The sequence below is a fragment of the Neovison vison genome, chromosome 11, assembly GCF_020171115.1.
Source record: "Neovison vison isolate M4711 chromosome 11, ASM_NN_V1, whole genome shotgun sequence".
NCBI classification, from domain to species: domain Eukaryota; kingdom Metazoa; phylum Chordata; class Mammalia; order Carnivora; family Mustelidae; genus Neogale; species Neogale vison.
Genome location: NC_058101.1, coordinates 32,927,187 through 32,939,933, shown reverse-complemented (window position 1 = coordinate 32,939,933; position 12,747 = coordinate 32,927,187). Strand labels below are relative to the sequence as shown.

At 35.9% G+C, this 12,747-nt stretch overlaps 1 protein-coding gene across 4 annotated transcripts in view; it reads right to left on the bottom strand.

Annotated features, from left to right (window-relative positions):
• Nucleotides 1-12,747, bottom strand: part of ATP8A1 (ATPase phospholipid transporting 8A1) — a 231,171-nt gene that overhangs the window by 131,505 nt on the left and 86,919 nt on the right. For 3 of the 4 annotated variants that reach the window (XM_044224040.1, XM_044224041.1, XM_044224042.1), the window contains exon 15: nucleotides 7,568-7,612. The exons of the other annotated variant lie outside the window; for it this stretch is intronic. In XM_044224040.1, coding sequence (XP_044079975.1) covers nucleotides 7,568-7,612 — 45 coding nt within the window. The remainder of the gene's footprint in view (nucleotides 1-7,567; nucleotides 7,613-12,747) is intronic. 4 annotated transcript variants of the gene reach the window in all.

Genomic DNA, 12,747 nt, shown 5'->3' with positions numbered 1-12,747 from the left:
GTCAGAATTGCCTCTGTATTTCTAGCTATTACGAATCTCACGGCCATGCAACTTAATATTAAAATGTTAAGATTAAAAGGAAGAGCATAGAACACGTAAGTGGGAATGTCAAACCCAAAGGCTATACTTTGCAATGTTCAATGAAAATACATACATCTAAGCTTTTGTGCATAGAAGAAAATTCTAGAATTAATTCACCAAGGAAAGATAATGTGTCCAATACTAAGTAACTGTAGCCCAGAAAGCTTTTGATCATAATTTTTACAGTTACAGAGTATTATCAATGCCAGTGTGCCAAATATCAAGAGTTTCGTATCTTTAAAGCCAGCTGTTTGAAAGGAAGAAGAAATCACTAAAGAAAAAAAGGATCTGATATAATTAAACATACACAGTATCAATGAAATATAACTAGAGGAGGAAGTTTGAAGGTTTATAGTAAGATACATCTTTATATACATGTAGCAGTTTGATCTATTAATTCTGAGAACTGGAATATAGTACATCTTCATTAGAATGTAGTAGTTTTGAATTCTCAAAACATCCCTAGGAAAAGAATAAAGACATTATTCCTTTTCCTCTAGTTTTAAAGATGGAGGGAAAAATCCAAGATCTTTTAAATGACTTATCAATGGGAACGCAAAAAAATGGCATACATTTCTCCTCCAAATACTATCATTTCTTAAACATAGTTTATTACTGGGGCTCCAGAAAGTCTCCCTATTATTAAAATGTATTCATTAATGGTTCTTAGTTATACATTCCCACTTATTTGTTAGATAAATTGAAATGTCAAAGAATAATCACAGTAACATCTTGCATGTGGAGGCCTATTTTCCTTCCAAAGAATTCCAGACTAAAAGCCTTCACAAATCTGAAGATATGTCTTATTAATCTCACCAGAAACCCTTTTATCTCATAAATCAGTTACCATAATTGATAAAACTTTCAAATGTATTTGTAACAAATAACACTAGATGTGCAACTGAAATCTTTATATGGACACATTCCACCCTCCATATGTCAATGAAGCTTATACCATGAATAACATTAAATAAGAACTCTTCAGTCAGAAAGTGACTTCTTCTCCAAGATCATAAGAACCATAAACAACTCATCTGCTAATCCACATAGCCTGGGTTGGATAACTCAGGCATGAAGCTCTCAACAACCCTCTCTGAAATCTTCTAAGATGTTCACTTTTAGTCATCGTAAACAGATAAAATTAAGACACTCATGTCATTTCAAAATAAGAACCAACTGTATTAAAAGCGAAAGTGGGAATTTAAATGTAGTGGACAAAACTATGAATTTGCAAACTGCTCACAAATACAAATGCAAGCCAACATCAACATTTTGCTTGATTTTTTTCCATAGAAATTTTTAAGTGGCACTTATGAACACAAAAGACACAAAAGAGATGATGGTGTTTTGCAAGAAGGAATGGGATAGGGAGGGTAACATTAAGGTGAGGAGAATGAGGAGCAAGTAGTCTGTACAGTATAGATGGTCGTTTCTTGTAGGCTAATTTAAAAACTATGATACAGGGTAAATAATTATTTCCTGACCATACCAAAAAAAAAAAAAAAAAAAAAGAAGAAGAAGAATCCCCATGGCATTAAAATTAACAGGAAATTTAGAATGCATATGGCTTAACCAGTATCACCTATTTTCATATATGATAGTATGGCCCTTGAAATATTTTTAAACTCAAAATTTATGTCAACAAAAGAATCATTAGAAAAAAAGAAAAAAACAGTTGGACCCATCCTTTTCACCTTGAACCAAATAAACTCCAGATGGATGAACAATTTAATAAAAATATGTGTGATAATTTATGTATCATACATAATCCAGAAAGCAAAACAAATAAGTAAATCTGACTACATATGGCTAAAACATTTCTGCATAGCAAAAACTACTGCAAGCAAAATCAAAAGCCAAACAAAAAACTGGGGAAAACTGTATCCAATTCATACAATGAAGGTTAGTTTCCCCGAAATAGAAAGAACTCATAGAAACCAATATGAAAAAGATCAACAATGTAGCGAAACAACAAGCAGATGAGGAAATACGAGTGCCTTTAAATACAAACTTCAGTTTACCCTACAATGAGAGAAATGAATGCATCAATTTAGCAGAAATAAATTTGACAATTCTGTGCTGTTGTGATTATGGAAAAAGATAAATCATACCATTTCTGAGTATGAAAATTCGCATAACTTCTAATAAGAACAACTGAGCAATTTCCACCAAAATTTAAAATGCATGTGTATCCCTTTGATCCAGTAATTCTAGTTCTAGGAATTTATACAAGCTATCTACCTGGTGCAAAATGTTGTATGTGTAAATTCATTCTTTGCAGTACATCTTTAAAAAGATTTATTTATTTGAGAGAGAGTGAGAGCATGTACCAGGCAAGTAGAAGGAGGGGCAGGCAGAGAGAATCTTGAAGCAGACTCCCTGCTGAGCACAGAGCCCAATGCTGGACTTTATCTCAGGACCCATGAGATCATGATCTCAGCCAAAACCAAGAGTTAGATGCTCAACTGACTGAGACATCCAGGTGTCCCTGCAGTACATTTTTTTTTACTTTTAATAGCAAAAGATTAGAAATAACTCAAGTACGATGCTTTAAAAAATTGTGGTACATCAACATAGCAAATGCTATACAAAAAATAGGAAACTCTTCAGCTGATCTTGGACTGATCTCAAAGATGCCCTGTCAAAAGAAAAGGTGGCACAAAACAGGCCACATAGTATGCTTCCCTTTCTGTATATATGAGAGAGAAAACAAATACATGCATGTATATGTGTAGAACAGATCTGGAAGGATACATCTGAAATTGTTTATATTGCCTGCCTCCAGGAGGGGAGAGGAGGGCTCCAAGGCAGGGAAGGGAGGAAAAACCTTCCCCTCTTTATGCCCTTTGAATTTGCAACATGTTAATGCATTATGAACTTAAAACTCAAATTTAAATTAAAAATTAAAGACAAGAACAAAATCCATGACAGCCACCTGTAATAGATGCACAGCCTACACATAAAATAGATGTACATTCTGCACACACACATATTACACACAGGCTCATACTGGAAGATAAACCTAGTAAGGAGGTAAAACACCATTTTCTGAAAAGATCTGCATCTCCTGCTTTTAAATAATGCTATTGGCTGCAAATCAAAATCCCATAAAAGGGAGATTTAATTTTTAGAAATGACTTTGTTATTCAGAGTCATGTCCCGTCAAGTCCAGAATATAAACAAGCGATTGAATTCAATAATATTTTTGTTAGACATCAGTTTTAACCAAAGTCATAAAACCTGCTTTTCTGTGTGGCTCAAAGTATTTCTGAAGACAATTACAAAAGAGGAGTTCCAAAAACATTCTGTGAAACGGCTGCATCATTGAAACAAAGAAATTACCTGTCAACGTGACTACTTTGAAGACAAACATTAATTTGGATGTGTTAGATCTCATTATTATACAGTCACACCTGGAAGGATGTTTTCATGAGTCTAGCTGTTGCAGCAGAAAAAATAAATACCACTCATTCCATACATAATTATAGACCAAGATGAAATGAGAAAATAAGACTAGAAAATAGTACTATCCACTGATACTATGATAATCCTAAAAACCATACTCAATGACTAAGCATGGAACACATTAAGAGAATCCTTTTGGAAAATCATCCTCACTAGCATTAACTTCCAAACATCCATCAGAACAGTACGGAATCTATATTAAATAGTTAAGAAAAATAAATATGGTATCTGGGATTGGTTTCATAATAATGGTGAGGAGAAGTTATAGATGACATTGGTTTTGAGCATGTACTTGGAAGAGAGTGAAAGGGCAATCTGTCTACTTTTGTTTAGGTTTGAAATTTTTCCACAGTAAGCATGAGGAAAAGAAAAAGTGGCTATGGAAATATTTAGTTGAAAACAATCACATCTTAAGAATAAACAGATCTTTTCTCCAATGGTAGATGTTTTAAAGAAAAGAATCTCTAAGGTTTTATGTTAGGTTACCATAGTTGGCAAAAACAAGAAAACCATACCAATTTTGGTGTAAGTAGCTACTGGTTGGGAAATGATCTTATTTCTGTGAACTATTTTATACTAATATATTTAAGTGAATAAAGCTACAGCCATGACCCAACTATCTTTAATGTTAAGAGGGTATGTTTGAAAATACTCTCAAGAGAGTATCACAGGTTTGCCTTCAAATTATAAAAAATGTACAATAATCTGCACACATGTAAGTTTTAAATATTATGTGTTTTTTAAACTTAACATTTTTGTGGTGAATATGGTTCAGCAGGGCAGTAAAATGTATATAGGCTATAGGTGTTATATATGGAATTCAGTGAACTTTGTATTGAAATGTGAAGCTGTTCACAGACAGGCATGAACTTTGATTATGGATTTATACAGTCATCTCTACTCTCTAGTTTATCCCTAAGACGAGCAGAATGATGATGTGGTCATATGCCAGGAGCATAGGATTCATTTGGGATCTCACTTTTTTTTTTCCTTTTTCTCTTTTCAGCATTACACTTTTGATCCTGGTTTCCTTGGGAACATGAAATCAACTGGATGGGGGTTAGGGGAGATGTCAGATGTATTAATGTGCAAAATTCTGTTCCCTGTGCTAACTTTTCTCAAGTCAGTTAAATTGTACCTGCTCTTGTTACCTTAATAAGAAAAGATTTAAAAAAAAAAGACTGAAATGGTAAGGATATTTTGTACTCTAAAAGCATATATACTTTACAGTTCTTTAAGGTCTGTAGGACACAAAGTGACCAGCACCTACTTTATGACTGGGCTATGTGAGGTTTTATTTCTGGCTTTCATGTTTCCTGTTTGTGTATTTTAGGACAAGTTATTTACTTATCTTCTTTGCCTAAATTTCACCAACTTGAATATGGTCACATCAATCACAGCTCTTCAAATATATCATGAGGATTGAGTGAGACACCACAGCTAACACTCTCTGTGAGTGTACTATGTCTAGACTCTATTCTATGCACTTTAAAATGGAACTCATTGGGGGGCACCTGGGTGGCCCAGTTGGTTAAGCATCAGATTCTTAGTTTCAGCTCAGGTTGTGATCTCAGGGTTGTCAGGATCACCCCAAGTTGGGCTCTGTGCTCAGCCTGGATCCTGCTTGAGATTCTCCCTCTCCTTCTGCCCGTGCTACCCCCCGCCCATGCTCACATGCACACATACTCTCTCAAATAAATAAATCTTAAAAAAAAAAAAGTAAAAATAAAAACAGAACTTAGTCAATCTTCACAAACTCCTTATGATGTCCACATTGTACCAGAGGAAGACAGGCAGGCAGAGAGATTAGGTAATTTTTCAAGGGCACCAATAGGATCTGGATGTGAACTTGGGTGGTCAGAATCCAAAGTCTGCATCTTTGACCACTGCAGTGGACCAGGACAGAGCAGAAGCTCAAGTGGCATCTGTTGTTTCATCCTTGCAGGCCTGTAGGTAACTGTTTGATAGATAAGGAATCTCAGGAGCTCAGCTTTATTTAAAATAAAGCTCACTTTATTATAAAGGTGGTAAATGCCTTCCCTATTGTTTATTTTTTAAAATACTAGTATTTAGGGGCACCTGAGTGGCTCAGATGGCTAAACATCTGCCTTCGGTCCAGGTCATGATGTCAGGGGTCTTGGGATCAAGTCCCGTGTTAGGCTCCTTGCTCAGCAAGAAGCCTGTTTCTCCCTCTGCCTGCTTTTCCCTCTGCTTGTGCTCTCACTCTCTGACAAATAAATAAAAATCTTTTTTTTCCCCAAGATTTTATTTATTTATTTGACAGAGAGATCACAAGTAGGCAGAGAGGCAGGCGGGGGTTGGGGTGGGGACGTGGGAAGCAGACTCCCTGCTGAGCAGAGAGCCTGATGCAGGGCTCCATCCCAGGACCCTGAGATCAGGACCTGAGCTGAAGGCAGAAGCTTAACCTACTGAGCCACCCAGGGGCTCCGAATAAAAATCTTAAAAAAAATACTAATATTTAAGCAGAATCATATAATTTATGAAAACTCTGGCATTTCTTATTTGGAGTTATCTAGTTTAGAATATCAAACATCAAATTTTCCAGCAGAGTGTTTTACAAAGAGATCTTAGCTAGATAATATGGTATTCTCTCCAAAAGTGAGAAACCACAAAACAACTCCTATTGAAAGTAGGATATTTTAAACGATCTGAGTAAATAAGCAACAATTTTTTACATTTCCATTCAACCTTTGTAAAAATAGGCTACAGTCAATTTCCTTAAGAATAAGAGTTCTTAGAAAAATTTATATTAATTCTATACTAGAGAATACTATTTACAATCAATAGAATTATATTGTTACAGGAAAACAATAAATAAATAGATATAGTCACAAAAGTTTACTGCATTCTTGAAGGATTAACTAAAAGGGAATAGCTACTGCATTAAACTTGAATTACCCACCAGCAGTAAGAAGATTTAGAATATTTTTAAAAACACTAAAAATTATTCAGTTGTGTGTAGGTGTCTGAAACTGGATGACACTCCAAGCAATGAGTTTAAATGTGATGACTCATCAGGTACCACATGAATCAAACAGCTGCCTCTGTCATTATTATGGGTATGAGTTTAGCTGCAAATTGTTATCAAAGCTCCACTGTATTGAAATCAAAGTCAAGTTGAAAAATAGTAAATGATATTATTGGACTTCCATGCATACTGGAAATGTGGTCAAATCATGAACACATGTGCAACCTGAAAATAAAAATATAACCCCTTCTAAAACCACAATGGATTCTATAGTTACCAGCATTAAAAGAATCTGTTCTCTGAAGTTTTGCTGGTCACCAAATCATGATGAGTTCGAGAAATACCAAAATAAACTTATACTGTTCTAAATGAAAATGTTAAATCCATGGAGGATGGATTTTAAGGGAAAACAAACAAAACCCCTCAAAAGCATGGACATTAAAACTATAAAGTGACATCTCTAATATTCTAAAATTATTTATATTTCAGTTAACTTTGGTCCTTGGTAGCATAGTCTTACAACATTTGTTCTAGGTATTTGTTTTTGAAAATGTTCACGTTCTAGACCCCAAATAGATTTACCAAACTAATGAAAAGGGACATAAAGGAAATTTCTGCGTCTTGGGTAGGATTCAGTAGCGTCTTTTTGTGGCTCGGTAGAAAATATAAATTGCAGCAGAAGGTGGCAGTGCTGAGCTAGAAAAGATAAAACTTCTCGAGCTCTAGTAAATCTTGGCTAGTTCACAGCCCAGGGACCCCACGTTGATCATTACAGACTTTATTATGGATACATAATGTAAACTCTAGCAAGCCTAACTGTTAAACTAAATGTCTGTAAAATGACTAAAGGTTATGCAACAGGAAATCAAGGACAGTCACGAGATTTCAAGAAATAAGTTCTTTATAGCACGCTGACCTCACCTGATCTATAATGCCTTCCCCCCACCAAAACTAGTGAAATGTGTTTATCAAAACAATAAAATGCAAACTTTTTAAAGGAATCCATGAGACAGAAAGGTCCATGCAGCTTACCATTCATCAGGAGAACAGCCATAATCCTCAGGTTCAGGGACATGGCTTCAGAAAGCAAGAGGAAGGGCAGAAAGAGAGGAAAAAAATCATCACAGAAAGGCTGGAAACATAAAAGCATGAGTAAAGGAAGTACTGAAAGATGGATCTTGGAAAAGTTAAGAAAATGAACTTTTAGTTGATTCTGGAAGAATGGCAGTTAGTATAGTAAGTAGAACACAATTTATGGTAGCTAAGAAGATTTACAAAATATTCTTGAACAGGACAGCCAACTCGCCTCTTGGCTGTGGAATTTATTCATTTGATTCCTAGAATTCAATATTCACTAAGAAATATTTTAACCTAGAGGTTTAAATACATGCTAAAACCAATAGAAAATTAAGTACATATTCTATCAACAGAATAAAGTGTTTTAAGGAAACCAACATGCTAATATTTAGGAACAAACAATTACACTGATAAAATTTGCCAAGTACATTTCATAAACAAATTTGATTATCATAAAGTAATGGGTATTTAAACAGGTATATTAAAGTAAAAGTTAATTACATTTCTATAATTAAATGGAGCCATATTTTAAAAGATGAACCGATCCTCAAAATTTTTCACCTAAACCATAATTCACTCATTAAGCCATTTGTTATTTCAAACAGAAAATATATTCATTAATAATTTTAATTTCCTCCTTTGGCTCATTTGAGCACCAGGAAAAGTCTGACTGATGTACAGCTTTTGTTTCCAACAGTCACTTGTGTATTCAGTCAAAGGATATATAACAGTGCAGATTTTCTTTTATGTATTTATTACATTTTTCTTTTTACTGTTCAAATCTTTTCCAGCTTTGTGGAGATATAATTGATGTACAATCCTGCATAAGATTCAGGGATACAACATGATGATTTGATACACTTACATACTTTGATGTGATTACCTTCACAGTGGGAACTAACCCCTGCATCTGTTACATAATTACCATTGTGTGTGTGTGTGTGTGTGTGTGTGCGGGCGCGCGCGTGGGGTGGGAAAATTCAAGATCTATTCTCTTAGCAGCCAGAACTCATTTTCTTATCCTTCATTTCTCTCACTATATATGGCCATTCAATATTTTCTCTTTAAATTTATTAGCTATCAACTGAGTTTAAAAAAAATGCGGAGTTCAATAATGTAAATGTAGAGTGATTTATTGTTTTTGATAGATACAAATTTCACTGAAAACCCGTGGAGTCCTATCACTCCCTCTGTCTCCATCCCATTCCCTCTGTCCTTCCACCAAACCCGCTGCCGCAAGAGCCTCACCATCAGAAGGCACCTCTTTCACCTGCAAAGCAGGAAACTGCTTCCAGTGCGGTATCCATGGTCATTAGTCACAATGAAGGCAGTTCCCTCTACTCACTATTCTCTCTTGGACCAAATGACTTTTGTGGATGCTTGAGAGGAAGGGCTAACGGAGCCTCCTGTGGGCTAGAGTCCCAGAAAAAATGATGACCCGCTGCAAAGCTCTGTGGAAACTGGCTGCAGCCCAGCGCTGAAGGCAATCACTTCTGATCAACCTCAAGGCTTGGACTCTAGCCACCCCCAGACTGTACCAGCGGAGGCCAGTGCTACCCAAGCAAAAACACTGTACTAAGGTTCTGTTATAGTGCACCGATGCTGGACGGCAGTCCCTGATCTCACATCAGGAAAGGGGCCAGTACATGTTTAGTAATATAGCTTAAAAGATGCAAAACTCAAGACTCAGGGTCCCTTCTCCTGGGTTGGGTCTAGCCCTGGCAGATGCTACTCGAAATGTGACGAGCAGTAGGAGACCCACACTCCTGCTACTGCCCCTGTGTGCGTGAGTTTCCCCAGGACTGCTGCTGGGGCAGCTCTGGTGTATATGTGCTATCTGGTCATTTGCCTTTGTGTGCATGTCAATACTGCTGTATCTGCCTAGTAAGGTCTTCGCTTAATCAAAACCCATTCTTACATCCCGGCTCAAGGATCACTTTCTCATGGGCCAGTCCCTGACCTGCCTGATTGAATCAAATCCTCATCATAGACTCACGTGGACCTCTGCACTGTGTTTTATCTTTGATTACTTAATTAACACCCATTAATCCCGAATTGGACTATAAACTTTGGGGGAGCAGAAACGATGTGAACTTTTGCTGATCATTAAAACCCCATAATTTAACAAAGTGCCACATACACAGGAGATAAAAATATTTGTTGAAGCATATCAATGAACAAATGAATGGTATTTATTCAATTCTTACCCTGATGGGCAGTCAGATAAATTTGTTGGTTATAATCTAGACCTCAGGGCTAAGTTTTATGGTAATTGTGAGGTTTCTTGTGATGAATCTCTTCTCAGTTTGAAGTACTGATCCTTTCAGCAAACATATTATTAAACAAAATATGGTCACGTTAAACTATTCATAGATTATATTCATATGTACATAGAGATTGCTACATAGAGATTTTTACGGGGGAAAATGTCAGTGAAATGTTTTTAACACTGATTAAATGACTAATGCAAAAAAATCACTCTTTAGTTGGCTTATTAGAATTTTTTTTTTTTTACAACTTCAGAGCCTGTACTCTGTAAAGCTCTGCCCAGCTCATCAGCTCATTCTAATAGTAAGGTACAAATTACCAATAAAGATGATACCTAGGATTATAGCCTATTACATTCACTGTACTGAAAGTCCTAGCCACGGAACATATAAGCCTTTTTACCCATTCCTGGTATTCTAGTTACTTTGGTAAAGTTGACTCATTTCTTACAGAAAGGAAGTTACTGAAATGATACTTGAACAAATGTTTAGCAGTAGAATTTCTAGTTTGTAGTAAGTTAAATTTACAGATGACATCGATTTACATTTAATGGAAGAAAGATCTAATGAAACAATCTAGTAAGTTTAAACACAGTAGCATCTCTGACAAGTCTGACAAAACCATCATCACTGCTACATATGTACAAATCTTTATTTTGATGCCCATGATGAATCCAACTTGGGTACTGGTTATGTGAAAATGAGAGAAAAATTGCCAAGATTAAATTTTGAAGCATCGTGTTAAGTGTTAAATATTATCGTCTTACAAACTTAAGGAATAATAGGCAAAAATGAAGATACTTCAAGTCCTCTCTTCAGACCCATAAAAGTCAACCGAACTCACCTCTGACTCTACCTAGAGTAAAACTAGACTTTATCTTCTTAAAAAATGCTTCACAAGGATCTGTTCTGAAATTGGAACCCCAAAAACATTTGTTAATTTATGAAAATGTGGGATGTTCTCCTTTATCCTGATTTGTCCTGGGGAGATATAACACCATGCTTTCTTCTGCTAGAGTTGAAGGTACATGTACTTAATAGTTCCCCATATTAAACAAATGTTAACACTGCAACAGAGCAAAAGAGCTTGCAAAACCATGTTATTTCCCCTCTGCGTTCCAATAAGCCAAGAGGGGCCAGAGGAAATTGCCACAGAAGATGGCTGACAGTAACTACTTTTCTTGCTGAGTTTGGTGGAATTAAGGAACAGTGGTGTGTCTCTTACTGTAAACACCTAAGCATCTGAAGTCTCCTGTATCAACAACTTCCTGTATCAACCATTCTCTATGATACAATGTTGACATTCCAAATGCCCATCAGGATGCTTGGGGGAGGGGATGTTGATAAAAAAAATCAGGTTAAAGATCCTAAACACACATACACAACACTACGTGATTATTGGAAGCAGTTTAACAACTCGCTTCACTCAGCAAGTCATCTGGTATTCTCAAAAACATGATATATCACCCAAGAAAGAAATGTATTTCTGTTTATGTAAGTTAAAATTGGCAAATAAAAGAATATCTTTTTAAAAAATTCTAGTAAAACATGTTTTTACGTTTTTTATATCTAGAATTTTATACCTAGAAAACGACTTTAGAGATTATCTTCTCTCACTATCTTCAGTTTAAGGAATTTGGAATATTTGAAAGGAATTATTGATAGTTTTATGGTAGATTAGTGACAAAGCTAGGACTAGAGGTTATGTCTTATGATTGCCCCCCAGTGTTAAGAGATATTATTTGCCCAAGACAAAAACTGTTTTTCTGGAAACTTGATTTAAATGATGACGGTTCTTAACTCTTAATATTTCTTTAATATTTACCAGTCTGAAACCAACCCTATCACATAAGGGTTGTCAATGATAATACCACCAACAGATCCAGAAAGAACACTGCTCTTTAGAACTAGCATCTGGACATATTTAAGGCTTGTTGCAAGAATAAGAAAAAAACTTGACCAAATGCAGGAGACAGGCTAGATCTCATTCTAGCTTTCTGTTCTGGTTAAGTTCACAATCAATATTTACTCATTTGAAGAACTTGCTTGTTCAATTGGAAACTGGCAAAGTAAAAATAAATTCACTTATGAAAGTAGAATTTTTATAAAACAGTCTTCACGAGTCTGTCAGCAAGAATAATATAACACACTCCAGAAGTACAGTCTGCCTTTCCTTCTCTTGCCTGGCGTACCTGTGGGTCAAATAAGCATGATGTCGACAAGTGTGGCTGCCTGTCCCCCTCTAGGGCAGCTAAGCAAATTACAAGGCTGGTAGCAAGTGGTGGGGAGGAGTAAGGACAGCCTCTTCTAGGGGAGTTGGGAGAACTTCATATAAAGAAGAAAGAAGCAAAATGGTATCCAGCCCTGGAAACAGTAAGTATGCTTCTTAAATTAACATCCCGTCTTCGCAAAGTGTGAAAAAGCCGCTCAATCAAATGCCTTTTCAGCTTCATTTACACATAGAGTTTGAAGTCAATTTTAGTCACACTCTCTGCTAACCCAAAGAATAGGGCATCTGCCTCCATCTACTTCTCTCTGTAGACCCTTGTATAGGAGTAACCATTGCTTTTAGAATTTTTTACCAAATGGTTATTTATTTATAATTTTAACTAAGGCGTTTTCAAAATTCAATACATTATTTTTATACTAGCTTACTGTTTGGAGACAGAGTGTGAGTGGGAAAGAGTGAGTACAAACCAGAAAACCCAAACGAAAGTGCTCTTGCTTAAATGGTTAAGGGATCAGTATTTCCCAGTCTCACTTATAGATAAGGATAGTTGGAAAATTTGTTAATAGGTCATGGTCAAGGTCACTCCAACCAAGAAAAGTTTCATCTTTTGATCACATCCTTTTTGGAAATGTACAGAT